General features: G+C 42.0%; 2 protein-coding genes across 2 annotated transcripts; both read left to right on the forward strand.

Annotated features, from left to right (window-relative positions):
* Nucleotides 1–9637: 9637 nt before the first annotated feature.
* Nucleotides 9638–16255, forward strand: LOC146647162 (delta-like protein 4). Its single transcript, XM_085391684.1, has 11 exons — nt 9638–10094; nt 10175–10426; nt 10882–10939; nt 11510–11773; nt 12580–12640; nt 12861–12991; nt 13125–13294; nt 13556–13775; nt 13868–14609; nt 14698–14806; nt 14908–16255. Exons 1-11 carry the CDS (start codon nt 10041–10043, stop codon nt 14911–14913), a joined length of 2067 nt encoding a protein of 688 aa, XP_085247810.1. The 5' UTR covers nt 9638–10040; the 3' UTR covers nt 14914–16255.
* A 940-nt stretch (nt 16256–17195) lies between these two features.
* On the forward strand, nt 17196–19178 carry LOC146647163 (glutathione-specific gamma-glutamylcyclotransferase 1-like). Its single transcript, XM_085391505.1, has 3 exons — nt 17196–17624; nt 17793–17828; nt 18476–19178. Exons 1-3 carry the CDS (start codon nt 17454–17456, stop codon nt 18890–18892), a joined length of 624 nt encoding a protein of 207 aa, XP_085247631.1. The 5' UTR covers nt 17196–17453; the 3' UTR covers nt 18893–19178.
* The last annotated feature ends 6500 nt before the right edge of the window (nt 19179–25678 follow it).

The raw sequence follows: 25678 nt of genomic DNA on the forward strand, positions 1-25678 counted from the left end.
TTGTGCTTAACTTAGTTGGTTCCCAGCATAGTTCAGCCTGGCATGAGGAGGGAGGGAGGGAGCAAGCCAGCTGCAAACCGGTCCTCATGTATGACCTAACCCCCACTGTCCAGGGGGGGCATAGTTTAGAGTGGGAGGTTCCCATGTCACAGCTCAGATCATACTTTACAGCATGTTTTTATTTTTGCCACTCTGACTAGCTTCTTGACTCTTTAGAGACCTTTAATTCCTGGTCCCACTATGCTCGCTGTCAATCTCCGGATCCCGAGGGGTCCCTTTCTATCCATGGGAACATTGGTTGTGACAGCAGATTCCCCAGGGACACGGTACTGGGTACATCTTGACAGAATGAGTTTTGTCGCTCAAAAATTCTCTGCTGCTGTTTGAGGTCATGAGGGGCTATTTCATAGAGAGTCAACTATCAGAGATCCCGCAGCTCCCTCCCTTGTTCCCTCCATGAGACCTCAGAAGTAGAAGGATGTTTCACCCCCTTCCTCGAATTGGGCTTCGCTGTGGGACTTTGATGATATAGGTGAGAGCATGATTACGAGCCAGGATGTGCGTTAGACATCCTCTGATGTACAGGAATTCCCTCATTAAAGTGGGACATGTTGATAGTCAATTCAAAACAGCCTGCGGAATAAACAGGGGTGGCTCATCCAGCGATTTCAAATAAACACACTTTTTATTTATGTAACATGGAAACAGTGCTCAAAAATATGTATATATTTTAATTATCCTTTGGATTAAGGAGGAAGGGGGATTTATTGTCTAACTATGCACTGTACTTGACCTTGTGGTTTAAAGGGGTGAATATAAAAAGAAAAGAAAATAACATGAAACTGTAGTCTTTGGAGTGAAGTGTAAAATGTTAAATACCTCCTCTCTCTGGGAGATGTTTTCTGAATAACCTGGATTGGAGCAATTCGAAAAAACCATTAACATATTTGCTCACGTATGGTTCGATGCTGGGGTTCACATCAAGGCCCTTTTAATGGTGCTGTTGTTTTTTTCCCTTTCCTGGTCCCCCCCATGTCTGACAAATCGTTTCCAGCTAATTTACGATGGTCAAACACTGGGAGAACAATACCTCGTGGACATAACATAGCACAAGCTCTACCACATGTCCCAGAGAAGAGCTAGGTGCTTGCAGGAAACACTTGCTGAGATAACAAGATAGTAAGGAAAGCAGGGCTATGAAAGGCCATGTGGAGGACTGCAGAGAGAGAGGGGGGTGCTTACCATGTAGGTAAATGTCAGCAGTGTGAAGGTTCGCTTCAGGCTAACCACTAAAAATGAACATCCTCATATTGAACGCATGTCTTTTCTTTCTAGTTACAAGAATAGTATGACAGGGGTTAAAGGTTAGCATTAGCATAGCGTCTTTCACTGTGCTATGGCTAACTGTGACAATCAGCTAAAACCTTGCCAGAACAAATACTCCAACAGGGTAGTAGGAGCACCAAGCTGGGATCTGTGGCCACGTGTGGGTGGGTATTACATACACACAGCCACACAAGAGACTGTTTTCACTGCCAGTGTCTCCCAATCTCACACACACATGCACACAATGCTCGGACTTTCCTCCTGGTGACAATAAGCATTTGATAAAACAGTTTAGATGCACATCTGCTGAGGTTGATTATATGTATTTAGTCCAGATAATCAATTCTGGATCTCATGTGCACTGTAATTACACACAGCACCTGTGTCTAGCCCACCTGCAGTCATTATTATGAATGCCAAGCAGCAATTTAACCATAATTATATCAACAAGGGAAAAAGGAAACATTGAGCAGGCAGTACAGCTCAATTACTTTACTATTAAAAAAGCTGCCATGTTTTCATCAAGAGAGGAAGAGCACTGTCTCAACAGAATTCCTGGAATAATGAACCACCAGAAACCCAGTGGATGAAACATGTAAAGCCCCGACCCCCGAGGCAGATCGGTCTTTAAATCTTTCCAGCTGGGTTAAGGTTGAGCAATACAGGGGACGTGGAGGACAGCAGGATCAGGGTTATCAGTCAGGCTAATTGATGAGTATAGTTGTTTTCACTGTGCCCAAGTATAAGCAAGAAGAGGAAAAGGAAAGCAGTCTTCAAGGCTGCCATGTTTGTGTTGCGAGGACAGAGGTGAGAGGTCAGGCAGGAGCTCTGAGGAGTTTTTAGCTTATTAAACTAGTTTGTCTTTTTGCCAACAAGCTCCAGGGTGGTGAAGGGTGAGTTTCATTGCTGCTGGTGGGAAAAGGAGAAACGAGGAAGTGGCAAGCCCTCTCAAGATCAATGAATGCGGTGGAAAAAGGAGTGGCTCGGGGCAGCCAATAGGGGCTGGGCCACAGGGAGCTGCGCGGAGATAACGTAAACAAGGAAACCACCTGATCTGAGCAGGGTCAGATAAATGCTCAGCTCTCTGCGCAGGCAGGTGCTTCCTGAGTCCTGCTCGCTCAATCAGTAGAGCCCCACTGCCCTTCTCACTCGATCGCCATTCCTTTTTGTGTTTTCTCAATCGGCTGCAAAGTTTTACTGAGTTTCAGGTCGAATCACAATTCAGCCACAGTTACTGCCTGCTAAACGTAAACATTGCGGGACAGTAAATAGCAGAAGCACAGAGGTTTCACTGAAGTGATTGCAATCACACACGCAGTAAAGATAAGACACCGGCTGTTTGCCACTGGGATTACATAATGTAAGCTTGTTTTGTGGGGGGGTCTGTGTCTGCAGATAAAGGACGTTCGCCTTTCAATGGGACAGACAGGTGAATTTTGGAGATTGACAAGACAGTCGTGCGTTTCCAGCTCCAGCCACAAAACCTGCACAGGGTGAGAATACTTCTCCACAAAAGCTTACCTCCACTGTTGTTCTTTTTCCCCCCCTTCTTTTTCTTTCTTTTTCACTTTGCTGGTTGGTCTGGGATTGTTTTGTGCTGTCCAATGAGGAAGGAAGTCAGTGTGAGAAAGTGCCTGTTTTTTTGGGACCAACAGGAATTGGCCTCATCACAAGCGGTTCCTTTTTTGCTGCTGGAACAATGCACTGGCGTCACACCCCTTGACTGGACCTCGGCATTTCACATGGAAAAATGTTCCCAGAATTCCGCTCCCAGGCTTGGGGTAAGGCCGAGGATGGGGTGAGGGTGAGAGGGCGGGAGGTGGAGGGCGAAGGGTAATGGTTGTTAGCAGTGTGGGTGACACAAAGTAACCAGTGGACACTTCTTACCTCTACGACCAGAGAAAAGATCTCAAAGATCAAAGATCTCATTAAATCTTAATACCTGTTTGCTGAGGATGTAAAACTTTAAAGGACACCATGCATTCAACTCTTAATGGTCCAGCACACCAACTCGAACAATGCATTTTTGATTTGGTTCTTCAAATAAGCTACACAAATGCACATATAAGCCCATATACGTCTGATCTGACAGGCTAACATCAAGCCAGCATCTGATCAGACACTTGAAAGACTCAGTTGGGTTACAATCAAAGTTCATCTTCATATGTGTCTGTGATTGCTTTTAGATCCTCAGAGGTGAAGCAACTAGAGGTGGTGGAGGTATACGAGGTCTGGCTACCTCTGTGTAGGCTGCTGCCCTGGACCCTGATAAGCAGTAGAGAATTAATAGATGGATTGAGGGTAGACTTATCTGCTCCGACAATATATATAATATTCATTCATTACATTAAAGCAAACACACCAATGCAAGTTGCAGACAGATACAATCTTATATCTTATAAAAGATCTTTCCTTTTTGGTCACTTTGAAAAATAGAATTGATGCATTTTACTCACCATAACATTGGTAGAGGCACCCCATTTACAAGAAATGTGTGCTACATGTTCAGAATTCCACTCCAACAGCGCTGGGCAGCAAGATAAATAAATTACAGCCCTAATGTGCTAAGTCTACACATATGCTATCAGTGTCATTTATCACCCTCGCTACTAAATCATTGTGGAGTGTATGAGAACACAAACTCTGTGTAGAAAGATTAATTTGCACAGTACAGTAAATTATTCATCTAAATCTACCAGAAACAATAACATTGCAAATCCATATTTGTGTATTTTACAAATGCATCAATCCGTTACTATGCCACAAAATGACAGTGAGGAATCATTATTTTTACCCTCTGGATTTGCATGGGGGTGGGGGTGGGGGGTCCCACATAAGGGAGAAATTACTTCTTTAAAATGCAATGAAAGCAGAGCGATGCATTTTTAAAATTAGGTTATATTAAAAGTATGACATCTTTTGTATGAATATGGTCTGGAAGGAATAGAGATCTTGAGACATGTCAGATATTGAACAGCGATATGAAAATTGCTTGTAAGAGGCAAATCAAAGGAGGCAACTTGGGACTCGTGGGGTCAAGTTGGAACAACAGCCCATAGCTATTAGGGCCTGGCAGCGAGGGAGCCTCTCGCGCAACAGGCCTGACATCAGAACAGAGGCCCAGTGGTGTATCACTGCTGAAGCCCATTAGTAAGACACTGTGAGAACATATTCATCACTGTAAACATGAAGCCCTTCTACACGGGCTCATCTGCAAGGATTCAACCTCAGTGAGCCTTTACTGGACAAACAGGCTCCGCACAGACTTCTGACCACTGTGCTCAGACTCAAGCACCCTCTAAGCCCCTGCTGTCACGTTTTGAGGCTGGGTAAGCATAGAAGTGGGCCTAAATCATGTCAAACATGGCATAGCGCCCACTAATTCGCTGTCCACAGGAACACAAACTGGACGTGCAAATGTATACATGTGCAATCTGTGCGCTGCACTACTGTTAATATCACAGCCAAGCCTTAAGTTGACGTGGATAACAATCACTTTATACAAAAGGGTTTGCATCTGTTGTTTGTCCTGCAGAGTGGAGATGGGTCTGTGTGTGTGCGTGTGTGATGAGGTCAACTTCAGTTCAACTCATTAAACAGAATCCAAACAGAAGGTCACATTTCACTCTGACGGCCGCTGATAGTTTCTGGTAGGACCAGAGAGCACAGCGAGGCCTCGCACTACCTGAGCCTTTCGCCTAATAAGCCACTCATCTCAGTGCATTGCACACAAACATAACTCTCCCACGTGTAACTTCCAGCGGGACAAATTCCCAGGAATCTGTGTTTGTGAAATTGAAAGCAAAGGTAGGAAACTATTCATACATACACCGAAAAGGAAAAGGACAACTAGGAACTTCAAATCGTCAAAGGAAAAAACAACGGACCCTCCTAAAATATTCCTAGGTCCGTCTATATAAATAAACAATAATAAAGTGTAGTGTACTTTAGAGGTCATGTGCCCCCCCCCCTTGCCCGCTCAGGAAGTGGAGGAAGAACAGTAGATAAGAGATCATTAAGTCTCTTGATAATTAAACCAGAACCACAGACCCTTATCACACAAGATCACAGCATCTAACAGCGTGGCATGCCAAGGTGAAATTACCAGACGCTAATCACGCTGATGGTGTTCAGTGATTACTGAGAATTTCCCCTACGGTGACACTGAGGCCAAAACTCTTGCATCTTTGAAGATTAATATTGCCAATTACTTTGATGGCAGTTTCCCGATTCTCAAAGCACAGTAACTTCAGTGAAATGTGTTTAATAAGAACCATTAAAAAGCTTGTACTGCACAGAACATTAAGGTTAATGCACCTGTTCTCGCCTACCCAATAATAATGAGGTTAGTGTGTGAATTGTGGGACACCAATTCATACTCTGTCTGGTGTCCCCGATTGGCTCGCTCTTGTGGTTTTAACAACCCTCTTCACACCAGCACGTTCTTCCCTCACATCCATTTATCTCTTTCCTCTTCCTGCTGTGCGGTTTTGGCTTGCGTAAAGCAATTATGCTTTGACTTTGGGAAAGGAGGATTTCCTCAAGGCTACAGTAGCTTCTTCCACGCAAACAACTATCCTTGCACTGGCAATCATGCAACAACTGCCTGGACACAAAAACATGTTTGGCTTTCATGCCGTGTCCTTTTCATATTTATTGTCTGTTTGAGGACAATGGTTAAAAAATACAGCAGCAGAAGGGAAATGCATCTGCTAAAAATGCAGCAGGATGTGACACTGCTAAGCTCACATTGACAGATGCGGTGATTATCCAGCATCTCTGCACGTGTCAAAGGCGGAGCTGTTCTGTTGAGATCAATACTGAACATTGAGGGGGTGGTTGGAATAATCACAGACCCTCATGGTGGGAGAGCGGAGTGTGCTATGCCGTTTTTTGGGGGGGCATACTAGCACACAGACAGCTGTTACACACATGATCTGGTCCATTTTAAGCGCTTCAAACTGAGCGGAACCTGTTGAAAAGGCGTGGCCCTGAGTCATAAATCATACACTGAAGGCATGCAGGATGCCTTTTAGCTAACAGACATCTTTTCAGCAAAGCAAAAACCTTTATTGACACCTCCATGGTTCACGACATGGTGCCAGTGACCACATAGTGTTGATTGTTGTGGTGCAAGTGTGGGGGATGGTTTTGTTTTGTCAACAGCTTCGAAGATGGTAGCTGGAAAGTTCCACAACAGCCCCTCGGGCTCTTATTAAACCGGCAACCACAATGTCAGGAGCTTTAAATTAAAGCTGAAGGTTTAAACTGAGTAAAAACAGACATGCAGAGCAATATTTAACATGGTAATTTAGGCCATATGTTCAAAAACTTGCAAACATATGCAGAAGCTGATCAGTAATGACTCTCAGGTCCAAAAGTGTCACATAAATCACGCTGATTTATATTTCATCATGCTAGACATGCACAATCATGCTTTCTTCTCTACAGCTAGAAGCATTTAATCTTTGGCGTAAGCACATAAAATCTCTCTAGAAATTTTTTTTAAGTCTCCCAGACTTACAGTAACGTTTGAACAATTTGGGTTTGTATCCTTAAGGGGGTATTTTCTGTATGTTTAGCGTAAAAATAAGAGCTGCTTAGGCTGTGGATGGTGCTGTGAGAGAATGGAACCACCCCTTGTTTTTCTAATTGCAACAGCAGGTGATTTCTCCTCCCAGCGCGGCATGCTTAGAAGCCTCAGATCCACTGGCAGCGCACATCAAAAGCCCCATTGATTGGCCGGACAGATTGGGGCATAGAGATCAAATGTGCTGTAAAGAAGTGTTAAACTGCTGCGCATTAAACAGGCCAGATATCTGAACTAAAAGGGGGCCATCTGTTAGCTTTGTAACTTTCTACTGCACTTTACTAGATTGTTGATACTACTGGAACAATGGCCAAGACTGTGGTATAATGAGACAAAATAATGTAATGAAAAGAAAAAAAAAATGCTTCCAACTGGATCTAAAACTGACACATGACCCCACTGAGCTTAATGTTTTCATATCAGTCAAGTGGATTTTCACTTAGGTATAAGGTTCATTGTCCAGTGCAAATTTACAGTAAATACTTAGTGACATTTAGCGAATGAAAAATTAATTTAAGAAAGTCTTTGATCTCTGTTAACTTCATGAGGGACACAATAGGCTCGATGTGTTTTGTAAATAACAAGTACAACAGTGTATTGACAGTGGTCGCATACTTTTGAGTAAGCATGCTCCGACTCATATCCTCACACGTATTTAATAAAAACAAACAAACAAGCAAACCTGCTCTATAAACGTACAAACAGTGCACACCTGATTGGATGGCCGGCCTCTTAAAACCTATAACGTATGAGCAAGGTTTCCTGGGACAAAATGAATAAATAATTGAGACTTCCGATGATCTAAATAATTGCATCAAGCAGTTTCTCACCAATAGCAGCTTGCCAATAAGTCCAAAATGAGTCAGCAGCCGCTTTCATATCTCTTCATTTTCCAGTCAAAATGTTATTTTTAGGATTTGGATGCCAGCTAAATATATACATAGAACAATCACGAGTCGGCTTTACAAAATACTGTCACAAAGAAAAATGATGTCCCAGGCAAGGCCGCAGATGAAACTGCGGTGGGCCGATGTCTGTTTCCATGGTTGTGTTTATTCTAGAGCAGCACAGCAGAAAAGACTCTGTTATCCTATTGTTTGCATTGGCCAGGAGTAAATAACTCATAGAGCTAAGGACTAAAATGTCCGTATTAATCGAGGTCAGGGTTTCTCCCCATTTAGATAATAGTAACAATAATAATATAACGACAGTGATAAAATCACAATTTGTAAATATTAACAAAGTCTGGTGAGTGCATCACCCCAAAGGCACTTCCCCGTATTTCAACCAAGCCAGCGTTTTCACTTGCGTTGCACCAAGACGTTCCAATCCAAGCATCGCTGCGTGTTTAGCACAGTCCAATTACTTTACAAGGAATTGAAACCTGAGCTGTGCTTGAGAAACCTTAGCCAGACTCCATCAAATATTAAAGTGTACGGGTGTTTTGATGTGTATGAAGGGAAGGCAGGCACACCATTACACATGTCTTAAGAGATTGATGAGGCTCTAGAGTCTGTGGAAGCCATATATACCAGCGAGATGCCCTGTAGATAAGCAAATTCGGGTCCTTTTTGACACAAAGCAGAGCAAGAGTGCATGGTTGAAAGCAGGCACTGTACGAGGCTGCACTGATGCACCACTGCAGGATCTGTGTGATTCAGTCAATGGTGGGAACGCCAAATGCTTCAATACAAGAGAAGTATGAGATGTCTGGGTCTATTACTCACACTCCTCCAAACTCAATAGTCCATTGTCTCTGCCCAAAAGTGGAACCTCAAACCTATAAGTCAAAGGTGGGGGGGGGGGGTTAAAGATGATGTCATCTCTGCAGGAGAGCCGTTCAGCCACACACCTTCATGGCCAGGGAACGGTTACTAAATCCTGTTCCCTCACTGTAAATCCTCCCAGACAAGTTGGCCTGCTGCAGGGGTGATAAAGGTAACAATGCCTGCGCTCAGCGTGAGTTTTCATGAGATAAAATTGCATATGGCGTGTGAATTTATTTGCTCTGCCGCCTTCATATACTGCTTTGAGTTCATTTTTCTTTTCCCTCTTGGAACAATTATGCACACACTTGAAAGAAGAAGACTGTTTTTCAGCTGCCATGTGGATGTTAGTTCAACAAACAGTGCTCAGCTAGAGGACAATCTCAGCTTTGTGTTTGTCCACACATAAGCGTTTCACATGATAACTGCCCATTTATAGAAATGGACTTAATATTTTACTTTATATGAGGGTCTTGGTCTCAAAAATCGTGGGTTCCTCATCTGATTTATGAGTGACACCACGTGTTTAACATTTAAATCCATTTTGGGGAGGGCTGTCTCCTGCTCCATCTTCTAAAATAAACACAGGGGAAAAGAAAGAGACACAAGCAGTGACCCCTGAAGACAGCAACAGTGAATCTAGAAATTCTGGATGCCTGAAAGCTTCATCTATATTAACACTATGAAACCCCCCTCCCCCTCCCCCAGAAAAAAACCCCAACAACCTACTATTGAATTTTAGTTTACGCATAAACAGCGTATGAAAGCACAGAAAATCGCTTATTTTAAGCAACAAACTCCTCTAAAAATCATTATACATGTTAATGACACTCCATGTGTGAGAGAGAAAGAGAAACACACACACACCAAAAAAAAAAAAAAAAAAAGTGGAGAGGGGAGTGGGCGGTGTTTACCCACTGACATTGTCTGTAACGGCGTATAAAAACTGAGGAGGGACGTCAAGCATCCTTCACTGGGAGTCACTATGCGCTGATGCTCCGCCACATGCCCGCATCACTGTTGGCAAAACAAGGCTCACATCAGCACAGCAAACTCAAACAACAACTAACCGGCACGATGGATGGGCAACATAAAGACCGCAGAATGAGTCACTTGTGGATATTGACGTTACTGATATTTGTCTAACCTCAAGCACACGGATAACTCGGTCTTTTCCCAACTTCTTCTTCTGGATACTGATTGTGGAGCTGGATCTTGTCCTACAGGCTTTGGAGGAAAAGAAAAGGATTCTATTTATTCTGATCACTTTATTTTATCATCACTGCATTTTTGGAATAGGAGCGTCTTTTTGTGGGAGGACAAACTGTTTTTTAAGGATACGCACATAAAACTAAAGGATGGCCGTTTGGTTCACATCTGTCCTCGCAATAGTTATTACAGTATCTACTCAGGTATTTTTGTTTTTTAAATCTTTGCGTTTATATTTTGGGAAAAATGTATTTTTCTGTGCTCACTCTTCATTTCCTTCTAGGTTTTCGGAACGGGTGTGTTCGAGATAGAGCTGAATCATTTTCAGAACACGAAAGGTTTGCTGGCAAATGGGCTTAGCTGCGGCATGAGTGGCTGCAGGACTTATTTCAAGGTTTGTTTGAAGAATTTCCAGAAGGAGGTGTCTCCTGGAAACTGCATATTTGCCAACGCCAGCACACCTATTCTGGGCGCCGACTCCTTCAGCATCCGGCCGGACGCCAGGCTACGCCTGCCGCTCAACTTCACCTGGCCGGTAAGAGCACCTGTCCTGTCGGGCGCACTCGTCTGACGCTTTTACGCAGAAACCAAACCAAATCTACACGTTTAAAAATGCGCTCTTCACAGCTGATAAGTGCTGAAAAATGCTTCTACCAAACAACACTCTGAAATGTATTTTGCATATAGTACTTAGCTTTTGTCACACCAATTAAATGCAACGTTTTTGTGCCATTTAAACTACGCTTAAGGGTCAGAGGACTTGTTTTATCCTTTGCCTAAAACTGAGTCTGCGTTCAACTATGTGAACTCATGTAGGACACAATCCAGTCCCTATATCTGTTGCCGGGATCATTTGAATTAAGTGCAACTGCTTTCTTTTATATATATGTAAAGTGTTGTGCCCCAAACCCCGTTTCATCCAAACAAAGCTAAAGATATGAGATCTTCAGGTTGTTTTGTGACCATTGTTTCCCTCATTTGTCCCCACAGGGTGCTTTCTCCTTAGTTATTGAAGCCTGGAATTCTCCTGCAGCGGAGCAGCCCGGAGGTGAGGAGATGTTTATTGGGTTTTCGCCACTAGAGGGAGGCATTGTGGGTGTAACTTGCTTTACTTGTTACTGAAAAGTCCGCTTTTATCAGAAACGTGATGAACGTATGAAGTGCTGGCAAACGCATCTGGTGTTTCAGCGTCATGGGTTCGTGTTTGTTAGGATGTCATGAGTCACACGACAATCCTTTGCAATCAAATCTCGCCAAACACAATCGTACTTCCCTTGATTTATTTTTGGCAGGCATGGGAAAGTGTACATCGCTTAAATGAGAATTTGAACCCTTGCCAAAAGTCCCATGACAGGCTTTTCCTGGATTTTACACCTTTTTTTTTCTTTTTTCTTTTCTTTTTAATCTCTGTAAACGCAGCGCGTAATGGCGAGAAGTGACGGCAAGGGGAATTTGAGGAGGCCTTTTAAGTATGCCTCTTAAATTGTGTATCGTGTTAAAATTTATAATTGTTAGATGTGTTAACGTCATAGAGCAGCCTAAATTTTAAACAGTCTCTCATGTGAGCCAGTTTGTGGCCTAAATAGGATTAAATGTTTTTTTTCTGTTTTATTCACAGATACCACCAACCCCGAATTCTTGATTAGTTATTTTACCATCCAAAGGCAGTTGGGAATAGGGCGTGAGTGGTCCAAGGATGTGCTCAGCGGGAGGCAGACGGAGCTACGTTACTCATACCGGTTCATCTGCAATGAAAATTACTACGGGGCCACTTGTTCCAAAAGATGCGCTCCAAGAGACGACCGTTTTGGCCACTTCACCTGCAAGCCTGATGGGGAAGAAGCCTGTCTGCCGGGATGGAGGGGAGAATACTGCCAAGAACGTAAGCAAGAGTGAAGACACCATATGGGCACTTTTCTTTGTTTGTATAAAAGGTCATGAGTCAGATTTCAGGAAGGCTGCTTGCGCATTAGTCCTAAATGGAGCAAAAAACACAGGCCATTAACAGCTTTATATTAGGTAGTTACAAAGGAAGATAAGGGAGGTTCTGTACATTTGTTTTTTCTCTCAATCCTTCCAATTTTTCTTTTTCTTGACTTCATTTGGCCCATATTAAATGACCTGTTAAGCCACATGATCACAGGTGTGCGTGGGACGCGAGGAAGCAGGGCACAATTTGCGCACAAGTGAGGTTCAGGTGAAATCTGACGACAACTAACTTGATGCTGCTTTCTTTCTGGGCGCGTGAGATTTAATCCAGGGCGGTGGTCGCTCGGCAGCACGCGTCGGGGTTAATCGCGGCATTATCGCCCGCCACGCGCCACTAAATTGCAGGCCCTATTGTGGAGGCGGTGTGGGGCGGCAGCTGCACACGGGGCTCGAACAGTGCGCCCGTAACAATGGGGCAGCTGTCCTGCTCCCCCCCCCCCCCCCCCCCCCCCCTTTTCTTTCTTTTTTTTTAGAGCAAACATCTGCTCCGCTCTAACCAACAGTGCAAAAAATAAATTAATGAAAAATTAAAAATCATGCAAAGTCAGTGTGCCTCGCGACACTCAACAGGAAATCGTTTTTATTGATACACCAGCGAGTAAAATAAATAAATACTGTTTTAATAATTGCCTAATAAGTTAATAACACTAAATTATCCCCCCCCCCCCCCCCCCCCCCCCCCCCCCCCCTCTCTCTCAGCAATCTGTCTTGAAGGCTGCAATGAAAGGAACGGAAACTGCACATTACCTGGAGAGTGCAAGTGAGTATTCACTTTGGTTTGGTGTCCCTCCACAATTAGCCAACGAAAAGGGTAAATAAAAGTCAACCCTAGTCATGAGAAATATAAAGTATTCAAAGCACAAGGGGACCTTTTTTCACTATTGTTCCCCTTTTGTCAGGCTTGTTGTAGCTCTTGTATGTGAGTGAGCAGATGAAAGTTGATTTGTGTGTGATCCAGCTATTATATTTTGTGTGAACAGATGCAGACAGGGCTGGCAGGGTCTCTTTTGTGATGTGTGTAAAATCCACCCGTCCTGTAAACACGGTACCTGTAAAGAGGCTTGGCAGTGCAATTGCAAAGAAGGCTGGGGGGGCATCTTCTGTGACCAAGGTGAGTGAATTAGAAAGCGACTCCAGACGTCTTTGTCTCAAAGGATAATGCAAAAAGCAGAAAATGTCTGGCTCATTTGATGCAATCCCTCCTTTTGGTTCCAGTAATCACGTTTTCTCCTGTTTGTTTACAGACCTGAACTACTGCACCCACCATAAACCCTGCGCAAACGGGGCCACGTGCTTGAACACAGGCCAGGGCAGCTACACCTGCACCTGCCTGCCAGGCTTCACCGGGGTTAACTGCGACTCGGAGGTCAGGGAATGTGACAGGCAGACCTGCCACAACGGAGGTCGCTGCCTGGTGAGTCCGGAAGTCTCTCTCTCTCCTTTCCCACAACACAGGCTTTCCTGTTTTTGTTTTTGCCTCCGTCTATCTGCTTGTCCAGGAGGATGCTATCGATTGTCAAGTCAGTGGGTGACCCAGTTCACAGACGATGTACTGTAAATAGAATTTGGTCTAAGGATAATGGGGTTTGTTGGGGCAGTCGTGAACAGGATGTGATAAAAAACGTCTGACACGGAGGGTTTTTAAAAAAAAAACCTTATATCTTTTCTCCTGCAGGACTCTGAGGATGGGTATAGGTGTGAGTGTCCGCAGGGATTCGAAGGACAACACTGTGAACACAGGGTGCTCACTTGTGCAGACAAACCATGCTTCCAAGGTGGCACATGCCAAGAGAAAGATAATGGCCGTAGTTACACATGCGAGTGTCCACCAGGATACACTGGACTTAACTGTGAGAAGAAAGTGGACAAATGTACCTCACTGCAATGCACCAATGGTAAGAGACCAGACGCACATCACTGCAAAAGCATGTATGGTGCTGTATTTCTACATCAGCAGTAATCAATAATGATGGTGTTTTTTGCACAGGTGGACACTGCGTGGTCCGCGGTAACCTCCGAGTGTGCAGCTGTCGCTCAGGTTTCACGGGACCGCGCTGCGAGATCAATGTTGACGAGTGCGCCGCAAACCCCTGCGCAAACGGCTCCACCTGCATAGATCGCATCAACGACTACACCTGCACCTGTCCCCTAGGGTATACAGGCCGCCACTGCGACAAGCCCACAGACTACTGTGCTTCTCAACCCTGCCTCAATGGAGGGACTTGCACCACAGGAGCCAAAGGCCAGTCCACCTGCATCTGCCCGGCCCATTACAGCGGCCCTCAGTGCCAGTTCAACAGTGAGCATCAAGCCAACACCCCCAGCCCCACAATAAGCTGGGAGTCCAGTGAGAAGCAAAAGTTGGTAGCCATCGTTTTGGGTGTGGGCGTAGTGGCTGCTCTGTTGCTTTTGTGCATGGCAGTGGCAGTGATGGGGCACATCAAGAAGCAGAAGGATAAGGAGCAGGACTCGGACACCATGAACAACCTCTCCAAGGTTGACCTTCAGAAGGAGAACCTCATCTCTACTCTAGAGCTCAAGAACACCAATAAAAAGTTTGAATTGGAGGTGGACTGTCCCAGGGAAAAGTCTAATCACAAATGCATCAACCACTACCACCTGGACTATAAACCCTCCGCGAGGTACAAGGATGAACTGTCCCTTGTGGACAAAGATGAAAACTGTGAAAAGTCAATAGAAGACACGAAACATTTAAGTAGAATGTACAGGTAGGTGGATGAGAAGAGATGCATATGTTGACTTATACCACCATGCACTGTTTTTGTGCCGTGTGCCTGACATGTTGTGTCTTTACAGTGAGAGACCAGAGTGTAGAATATCTACAATAAGTTCTTCTGGAGATTCAATGTACCAGTCTGTCTTTGTAATAGCAGAAGAGAAAAATGAATGCATCATTGCAACTGAGGTAAATCTATTTACTTGTTCCAGCCCTTTAATAACTGGTCATTTAGATCTTGCACGTGTTGCTGTGATTGTCACTAAATGTTTGGACTCTGTCTCTTTCAGGTATAATAAATTGAATATATTATTCATCGTCAACATTGGATTTCTTGTGGACTGTTTACAAGTGTGGAAAGACTGGGATTTATTTAAACGCAAGTTGCTGCTCTTGAAAACTTGATAACTGGATAGAGCTTGTGTGCTCTCTGAATGCAATAGAAGTAAAGCTACTAATCTATGTGCGAATGTAAAGACTGGGATTTCTTTTTTTTTTAAAAAGGGGAAATAATGAGCCAATCAGGCTTGCTCTCGCAACCTCGTCCGCTCTGTTCAAGTTCCTCCGAGGGCAACGGGCCAAGATGCGTGTGCCCGCATGCTGAGTGGAAGAAGCGGGCTATCCCGATGGACGCTTTCCATCTTATTGCAGTAATCGGCAATCAAACAAATCAACTCACCGCCAACGGGAATGTGGATGGAGCCGGCTTTTTTTTCCATTTCATCTGACCTGCGACGCGCTATGCAAACAAAAACCAGCATTGTGCTAAAGAAGAAAAGAAAAAGGGACTGAAAAAAAGAAAACTACTGAAAACGGTTCATTTTTGAGAGATGTTTAGGATTATCGTTTGAAAATTCAATCCGTTTTATAAAGAATGTATTCAGCCTTGATCACAAAGCCTTATACCCCCTTTTTTAAAGGGAATTGTTGTGCCCTGCTTATCTTGATTTCTTTGTGTGAAAGATCAAATGATGCAATATGCTAAAGCGCCGTGCAGGGAAAACTCATAATAAGGCCTTGTTTTACTTTATGCAAAATCCCCCTTAAATCAAGACAAAGAAATACATGTTGTGACTATCGTACCGAGAACGCCTTTAATGGAAATTACTGAATCAATAATGTTATTTTGTAAGATTAGTATTTCATTAGTAATTTAAGTATATGAAGCACTGATTTTTCTCTTTCTATGTTTTATAAGATTATTTTGTATATAGTGTATATTTATATGTTGAGATTAGAAGTATGACTTGTACATCTGTTTTTAAGTTGATGCCTCGCAAAGGTGAATATATTTTTAAAGTGTTTTTGTTTTGGTGTTTTTATTGTATTGTTATTATTTTTGCTATGAAAAGAAACAAGAACTACATATCTGGTACACTGTTTGTTTGTCGGTCTTCGTCGGTTGAGTGTCCATCTGGTCGAATAGAGATCCTAAATTAAATGTTGGAATCATCTAGAAGCTTTATTTGTGTCGCCTGGTGTGAAAGTGACGTCATTGTCTATAGATGCAGTAATATTTGGCCTGGTAGCTTCTTCTGATGATACTATGTGAGATCTGTGTCTGCGTGATATGAAATCATTGTGCTAGCAATCATTCAGTGGGCAGCATTGTAATTGGCAGGAAATGTAAGAAAATACTCAAACATATATATATATATATATATATATATATATATATATATATATATATATATATATATATATATATATATATATATATATATATATTTAAAAGTCTGTATGTCATAATAAAGAGTCCTTGTTGTCTTTTCTGCTTAAATGGATCTTGGAACTGCTGCATCTCTTGATATCTGCGTCTATAATGATCAATAATTGATTCTTGTAGCTGACTGAAAGGTGAAAGGTGTGAGAAACACAGCAAAACTAGTGCGCGGAGAAAATCTATATGTCCTCGAACTAATGGCGCATGATCACAGCAAACAAAGGGCCCCGCAGCCAAGGCTCCATGATGCACACAGGGACTAATAACAATTGCACCCTCTCTTTGGAGATCTAACACTTTACTTACTTAACCCAGCCTTCAGCCAATATCAAAGCACCAGGCTGATGTTTCTCTCAAGTAAAGAGCCATGTCTTTCACAACCACCTGGTGGCAGTAGGTTTTATGTGAAGTAACAAGAAAGTAGTTCTCTCCTTTCTTAACCCATCAAATATCATCCTCACCGACTTACAGAGGACAAACTGATCTCAGTTATCAGCCACTGCGGTGTTAAGCTCGTCTATAGAGAACACAGACACCTAATGAGCTTAAGAGAGCACAGATATAACAGTCCCGGCTATTTATAGGTAATGTGATTACCTCTGCACTATGAGTTTGACCCTATGCTGTATATTGAAAGTGCTCATAAAGATTAAAACGTTAGAAACAAAGACAGTTTCTTTCTTCTTTTCTTTAAAATATATCTGCTTATTCTTCTTATTTCCCTGCCCCGGGTGCTTGCGTGTTCTCATGCGCAACGACTCAAAACTTAGGCGAGGCGTCGCCACAAAAGAGCCCCGCCCCTTCTATTTAATTGGCCAAGGTCGTGTCTCTCTGACGTACTTTGATCAACAAATACACATGTGTGCACGTCGGTATACTAAGGAGGAATGGACAGTATTTGCATTTTGATGACACTGACTAATTACTGATGTAATGATCATTGTGACGTGAAAGATGGTTCCTCCTTTCAGCGCTTTATTTATCTATATATCTATATATAGGAGCAGCCTGATGTATGAGACTCTATGAGGTCGTAGAAGACTGGAAATAACATCGAGCAGCTACTTGTGGACTTTTGTTTTTTCTCTTCCCAAACGAAGTTAAGTGCCTACAATGAAACCTCAGGACATTATAAAGGAAAAGAGCAGCCTGTGGATATTTGGCTATGGCTCCCTAGTGTGGAAACCCGATTTTGAACACAAGAGAAGAAAAATAGGGTACATTAGAGGATACAAGAGACGGTTCTGGCACGGAGATGACTTTCATCGAGGGGACAAGGAAAAGGTGAGATTTGCAGCCACACCTGGAACACAAGTATTTCCTGCTGATTCTGATCCTTTAGGAGTTCGCTCGTGCATTTTTAAATGTAGGCTACAGTATGTTGTTGTGAAGTATGAAGCATTTTCTTGTTGGTTGTTGAGTTCTCACTGTCGGTGTTTTTGCTCTCTACAGCCAGCCAGAGTTGTCACACTAATAGCAGATGAGGAGGTGAGTGAACCACTTAAATATTGAATGTGTAAGTAAAGCAGTGGATTCAGAAATTCTATAACCCTTAAAAAGCAAAACTAAAACTAAAATATCTTAAAAATATCTTCTTCTTCTTTTTTTTTTTTAAATGTCAGCACAACAAGCCCGATGAGGCTGTGTTGTTTACTCAGACTGGAATGTCTGACTGTGAGTCACTGGTCTTCTCAGATGTATTGCAATACAAGTGACAAATAAAAACAAATAACAAGTAATAACTCTGCTCAGAAAATAATTAGCTAACCGGCCAATCACACTAAAAGAACAACTTTGCTATTTTAAACTTTCCACCTTTCTGATTATGAGTTTTTGTGTGATGTGTTGCAATAAACTGTAACTATGGCGTGATAAACAGGGAAAATGTTAAACCCATTATTTACTGGTTGTCTACTGTTTGTTCTACTGTTTAATGTTCTAATTTCTATTAAATTCTGGCACTGGGTCAAGTAAAAACTGGACTTTAAATAACATCCTATAGGCTCAATCAATGTTGTTTGACAAACCAAAACACTGTAGTTTTATTTTTAGGTTTTTCTCTCTGAATATGTTCACAAAGTCAAGTCTTGCAAGTGTTGCAAGTGTGTCAACCTCCACCCGTTTGTACTCTGCAGGCTTGCACGTGGGGCGTGGCCTATGAAGTGACTGAGTGCCAGGTCGAAGCGTCTCTTCAGTATTTAAACATGAGAGAGGTTGTCCAGGGCGGGTACATAACAGAGATGGTGGAATTCATTCCTAAAGACGGTCACGGTTCAGTGTTGTCCCTTGTTTACATCGCCACACCTGACAACCCCATCTACCTCGGGCCGGCCTCGGACGGGGAGATTGCCGCCCAGATTGCCATCTGCAGAGGCAACACCGGCCACAACATTGAGTACCTGGTCCGCCTTGCAGAATTTATGAGGCACCACTGTCCGGAGGTGGAGGATGAGCACCTTTTCTCTATCGAGACAGCTGTTTTGAACATTTTCAGCAACTGCAGAGAGCTCAGATCCAACGACAGGAAATCCCTGCTGCTGGAAGTTATATAAAGAGTAAACTCCGCTTTTTATGAAAATAATTTTCATTTTAGTGGAAAAACAAATGAAGTCTTGGTAAATATTTCAAGGGTAAATGGTGCTTTAAAAGGAAATACTTTATTTGGTTTCAACTAAAGGGGAGAAAACTATCTCATGTCACTCGGAAATCTATGACATTCTCATCTCATCTCATTTTTCAACTGTTCACTTTAATATGCAGGCGACTCTCATTGTATTTCATATTGCACACAAAAATCAGCACGTCATGTTTTTAAGATTCCACACTATCCACAGAGAAGGTCTGACATTTTTATGATATGTTATGATATTGTAACCTTGTTAATATTATGAAATGTTAATGCACATTTTTTAAAATAAAGTTTTTGAATAAAAACATACAAATCTGTATGAGAAAATTGTGTTCGGGATTTCCTTCCCTGTTTATCTAGTCTCATATACATCTCTTATATTTTGTCCGTGCATACAGACCCTCCTGATTCATATTCCCACATCATATCGCCAAAGAAAGCCACCTCTGGCATTATGAAAGTGCTTAGTTTTCCTCAGAGAGCTGTTAAAAGCATGGGCCAAGAATCTTTAAGACACTCTTTTGTGAATTTATATTAAATTGGATGTAAGAAACTTCAAAGCCTCTCTATGCAGATTCTTGTGACTTATAGAATGCTTTAAAACTATTTTCCTTGCTGCTCCCAGTTTTATGCCTCTTAAATTGTTCCAAGCACAGTGGTTGGTCCAGCTTTAAAGGGTCATTTTTTAATTCAAGGCATTCCTCAAACACACAAAATGCATTAGCATCTCATTTTGTAAAACCTCATAAAGTCTTTTAACCGTCGTAAAGAAAACTGACGGTGAAAAATAGCAAAATACTGATAAACATGGTGCAATGTTCAGTGGTGTTGGCGTTGGGAATAATCTGTTTACCAGAGTGCACATAAGCTATTATAGAGGACCCACAGTCCTTACAGTATAGAGGGAGCGTTAGGGGCTCTGCGGGCAGGTGGGGTGCAGATAGGGTTTCTTTCCCTGTCTGGGCTCCTTCCATGGATAAACAAGCCACAGTTCTGTCGCACTGCTCTGCTTTCCTAGAACTCAGTCCCAAACTAGGTCAAAGGTTTAGAGCCATGAAAACAGCAGAGCAAAGAGATCTCACATGCACAAAACATGTAAAACAGACAGAATATCCTCTCAGGTAGAAAAATCTGTAGAACTCATTACATAACTCTGTTCTCAGAGATAAAGGTTTCAGTGAAAGTACATTTCTGTCAATACAAGTGCAAGCTCTCCCTCGGACGAATTACTGAACCGTAAATTATGTTTTCCAAGTGCCAAAAAAGGTACATAACAAAGCAGTAAAGGCTGCATATTTTCACAGTTTGTTCAAGACTTTTAAGGTGTCATGTCAGCTGCTAGTCAGAATTTAGTCCTACAGAAAAGGAGATTAGGTACAAATAATAATAATGAATAAGTCTTCAACTTATAAATGAACATATTTAGTGTATTCTGACATATCTGATTCTGTATCTGTCTTATTACGGTCACACGGGATGAAGTTCTGGGTCCAAATCTTTGTGTGCCATTTATTCTCACCGAGCTTGGTCTGATTCTTTGGTTTCTTTGTTTCTGTTTCTAAGTGATTACCCCTGCGCCCAGCATGCACTTTCTATTGTTGTTACTATGCTTAATTTTTCCAGCATTACATTAAAGAACAAAAGTGTTCCTCGAGATTCAGCGCTGGTCTCTGTTAGGTACAAACCACTGTCCAAGGTACAACGATAGTACCTGAAAGAGCATCACCCAAATGATAAGCCGGGGTTGACCATACAGTGACCCAATAAGATACTGTTTGCAGAAAAACAGTAAAGTGAAGCGAGCTATCAGTGTTGTCTGAGACGTGGCGTTTTCATTAAAACTAATGAGATTATCCAGATAAACAAGACAGAGTCATGTGTTTGTTAGTGGTTTTCTACACCCCATGTGGTCACATGTGGTACACAGAAACCTGGTGCTGTGCAGTCCTGGTACAAGCTGTTCATGACAAAAATGTCAGATGACCGTGATGACTCAGAAAATATGAGTACTCGTTTCCCTTCAGTCCACGCCCAACATGCTTTTAATTTTTACTATTCGTGAGTTTACTAAAGAAAGAGACGCTAAATGAATCGAGAGTTTCTGTTTGCACAGCATTCAGTTTCTTCTTTTTTTGATGAGATTTTATTCTTCTTCCAGTCTATTCTTCAACGTATAAGTAAGGCTGCACCTCTACTTCTTGCCATGTTAGGATTTGAAGACACTAATACCTGTTGGGTGCATCCTTCTCCAGCTGGCACAGCAGGCCTTTATCATAAAGTTCTTTCATTCTTGAGTTTTTATTCATTTTTGTGCTTGGTTAGGTTTAAGCATCAAAACTACTTGGGAAAAGTAGTTATTGTAGTATGTTGTAGGAGGGTTGTTTTCACAGTTAAGCTAAGGAAATAATGACACTGACATGGATCTGAGGTCTATTACAGGCTTTGGTCTAACGCTGGGCTGTACACCACCTGATCAGTTTTTCCATGCATTTAATTACAAAAACTCAAGACAGCCTGAGTCACACGAATCATCGGCAATCACACGCTGTGTGCTCAATCTAAAGTATAATTATGGGAGCTACGACGACTGGTAACAGATAACATTTAATGGACTGATAGCATTCAAAGCAGATGACTGCATGATTTACCGCTTACTGTGGCTATAACAATAAAGATAAGTCAGTCAATAAAACCTCTTTACTATACCAGTGTTTGGCAAAGTGCAGAGGAAATGTGAGACCTGGGATCAATATTCTTAGGAGGTAATTCTTCACCAACATATGTGCAAACATCTCCATATGTCTGACATTTTGCATTCTTTTTTTACTCTTAATTGCATTGCTATTTAAGCCCACAGAATTGGTTCTATGAAGCTTTTTCTTTTAATAAGTAAATTAAAAAGTAAAGTGCATATTTTGTGCTCCATGTGCATTGTGAACCACAATTTTAGGAAATTATGTTGTTAAAAAAGAGCCCTAGTTGTAAAGAACATTGACAATAACACAAAGAGACTGAGGTCATGTGCTCAGCATGTTCAAGCTGTTCTATCCACCACTACACAGAACAGTTGTCACGTCCCTAAAAAACACTGTTTCTTGTGTTTGGAGCCTCCACCTGCATGCTAATGTGTACTCAATCTGAACTCTTGACCTTGGTTTGGTCAGTCAATGGCTGATGGTCATCTTGGAAATATGTTAAAGAGAAAGTGATTAGGCCGCTAATGGAGTCCATCCACTTTAGAGCCCTTGCCCTCTTACACTGGATGGTCAGCTCTGTCTCCTGAGGGTCACCTCACCCCTCTATGAGAGGACCTGAGTGTTTTTTTGATTGGGAAGGCAACTTCATCGAAACAGGAAGACCATCTATTAATAAGACACAAATAATGTTTCAATCGTCTAATAGACGCAGAAGCTCGTACTTCACGTAGTAAGTGCATTATACGAAATATAAAGCTTTCAGGTTACTCAGATCAAAAGCGTAAATCTGACTTCTGGTTTGGGCCTGAGCTGCGTCTGATCTGGTTACATGTGGCAGAAGAGAAAGATCACAGTTGGTATTCATCCATCATTGTGCGGCAATCAACACAACTCATTCATTATCACTAGCAGTTTGCATGAAAAGTGTTTCTTCTCGTCAAAGCAGAACATGACTCATGTGGGCTGGATCTCTTAATTCAATCTGCACAGAGCAGGAACGGGGACCTGCTGCCTCGATCCCTGAGGAACGTCACTTTTGCACCACTTAATTTCATTTCCCTAATCTCATTTACACCCAAACTCACCGCGGTGTCACTGGTCTGGCCGAGGGGTGTTGTGCACTGAGGTGAGAGTTTCTAAATGTACGCAATCTGACTTTAAATCCAAAACACCACAATAACTGTTAAAATTACTCTACGCTGCTTTGTGTGATGTATAATCATGAATCGGGATGCCAGTGGTAGCAGGGCCAGTCTATTTGCCATCCTAATAACGAGCAATGAACACACACAGCACAGCTGCTCTTGAGTAATTACTGAGGAAATGAAAAAGAAAGAAATGTCACAGATGTTTGCACTCTGTTCTGAGTGACACTGTGAATACAACTTTTCATATTTCCTCTACTCTTTGGCAAAGAGTGTGGCAGGGAGCAGTTATTGAATGTCCTATCTTTATTGTTGTAGCTATAATGAGAGCTGCTGGAGGCAGTCGTAAATTATCAGTGCTCTAATGTGGCTCGATCGAGCTCTTACTCCAAATAAAACAGTCTTTATGAACTGGCAGATGCTCTGGGCAGCTTCAGTCAGTCACACCCAGAATGTACTGTCCCTGACACACATCACACCAAAAAAGTATCGGTGGAGTGTGATACTTGGCATTGACAACAAAGAACAGAACTGGTTTTGAAGGAACAAATTGATTATAGGGTGTACTCTTACAGACAAATACTACATAAACAACGCCTGAGTCATCGGAATTTTTTGGTTGGAACATTTTGTAGCAGGTTTGGCATCTGGTCACTGCATCGTAACACTGGAAAGCAAAACAAACAAACAAGAAAACCAAAAACGAAGTTCACCCACACAGCAAAATCTCCAGTGTTAAATTAACACTGGAGAGTGTCTATATGGGTCCACACCTCTGAGTGTTAAATACAACACTGTTGAGTGTTAAATTAACACTTTTGACAGTGTTATATGTTTAAAAGTAACCTAGTCAGTTTTGAAGATCAACAATGGCTAACACTGAGCAGTGCTGATTTTCTAACACTGGAAAATAACTCAAAATGTTAGAAATATTTTAATTGATGAAATATGTTCATCTACTGGCTCATTTCAGACACTACGAGGTCTCCAAGCTCTCAGGTAGCTTGACTTGATTTCTCAGAGTGAATCAAAAGGCCCTGGAGGTTTCCGGCCATTTTTCTCTTGAGTGTTTTCTCTCAAAGAACAGGAAAGGCTGCTCTGTTTCCCACACACTCACAGAGGTTCCATATCAGTGCTATTTTACAGGACAGCAGTTAATAATCAAGCAGCTGCAGGGTCACTGTAACTTTGTCTTTAATCTGAAAGACTGTGCTTAACCAAAAATGCTGGTCTGAAGTTTTCTAGAGGGAATACTATCTTTAAACCCAACCAACCATCCACCCATTATCTTCCAATAAATCCATTCAGGGTTTCAGGGGGCTGGGGCAGAACTCTACGAGTTAGGTACTCATGGATTTATAAGGGACTTATTTAGCGCTGTTTAATAAAAGCCAACTGTGTAGTTCATATGATAGTGCGAGCATTTCACTCACTTTGCTGTGATATTTGACATGATATTTAAGTGTGTAATCTTAGAAGTGAAATCCACAAATGATACTCTGTGTTTGTCTGTGATGTTGTGTCCATTTGGAAAGTTCATGTTCTCATGTTAGTCAGCCAATTACAGCAGAGCTTCCTGTTTGAAGAGATTGTAATCAGGCCTTGGGAGAACATATGCTGTGTGGATTGATGCGGAGCCAGTTGAAACTAAAATAAGGAGAAAGCACAGATGCTTCCAAAGGCCAAAGGGTGAAACCTCTGTTGATGTTGTTATCAATTTCATAAATGAATTATTGTGATTTGCAGGCCTTTCTGACAACAGGGTTCCTGAATATTATGGCAAAAGTAAGACTGAGATGATGCCATCAGTGACTCACCTGGAAACTAAAAGGTTCAGGTTTTCCATTTCTATAAATGAGAGCAGTCAACAATCCAGATTAAAGCTGTCAGCTATGTGACGTAACCATAAAAAATACATGGGAATATCCAGCAGCTGGTTTTGTATTTGCATTGTGTAGCAGCTGGAAACTTTTCCTAACAAGTGTCTGAGAGAGTCTGCCAGAAAACATTTTGTTTGCAGGTAAAGATAACTACAAAATGGCAAAACAAAGTAACCGAACTACTGCAAATGTTCACAATGTTCCTCACACGAGTTTCTGCAAATTTAGTCAACCTGCGAGTTTTATTACATGTTCACAGTGTGAGGATGATCATGTGAATGTGCCCATTCACAGGCAGCTGGGGGCTTCCCTGCAGTATGTTGAACATGGACATGTATGGTTCATCATGGTGACGCTAAAACACACCTGTGAATCTGAGGTTTGTTCAGATCTGATCCGTTCTTCATCCTTCTCTCGTGGAAGTGTGTGAAAACTAGAATATATACCAGCATCTTTAAAAAAATCAGAAACCTGTGTAAACCCACATTTGTACTTTAGGAAAAACATATATTAGCTCAGCTTATATTTTTGTTACGGAGCCAGGTCACCTGCTGGCCGTACCTTTATACGTACTGCATAAATGTAAGTTCAGTATCAGTATTCTCAACTAAGTTCCGAGGAATTTCAAAACTATACCATGGAGTCCACTGTGTGGAAATATCAGCATTAGCTGACTGATTTTTAGAACTTCATTCAATATTTTTTTTCATTCATATCTACAAAGCTAGTAAATGTGTAACTGCCAGGCTGCACATGAGCTAGTTTAAACTAAACGTTTCTCTGCAAATATCGATATAACATCCATAAATATTGATTAAATGCATGTGAATCAACATAAAAGAAAGCTATTATTTATCCTTCTTAGAGTGATCTAATTCTTATTTTTAATTCAGACAACAAAATCTTCTCATAGTTTTAATATTGCTCAGTTGTGACTCATGTAAAGTCCCAGCAGGCGTAACATGTCGACGTTTTGTCTCGTCCCGCA

This window comes from Rhamphochromis longiceps, linkage group LG19 (assembly GCF_057381845.1).
Source record: "Rhamphochromis longiceps isolate RC_006_pf linkage group LG19, R_longiceps_female_GT1.1, whole genome shotgun sequence".
In the NCBI taxonomy this organism is placed as follows: domain Eukaryota; kingdom Metazoa; phylum Chordata; class Actinopteri; order Cichliformes; family Cichlidae; genus Rhamphochromis; species Rhamphochromis longiceps.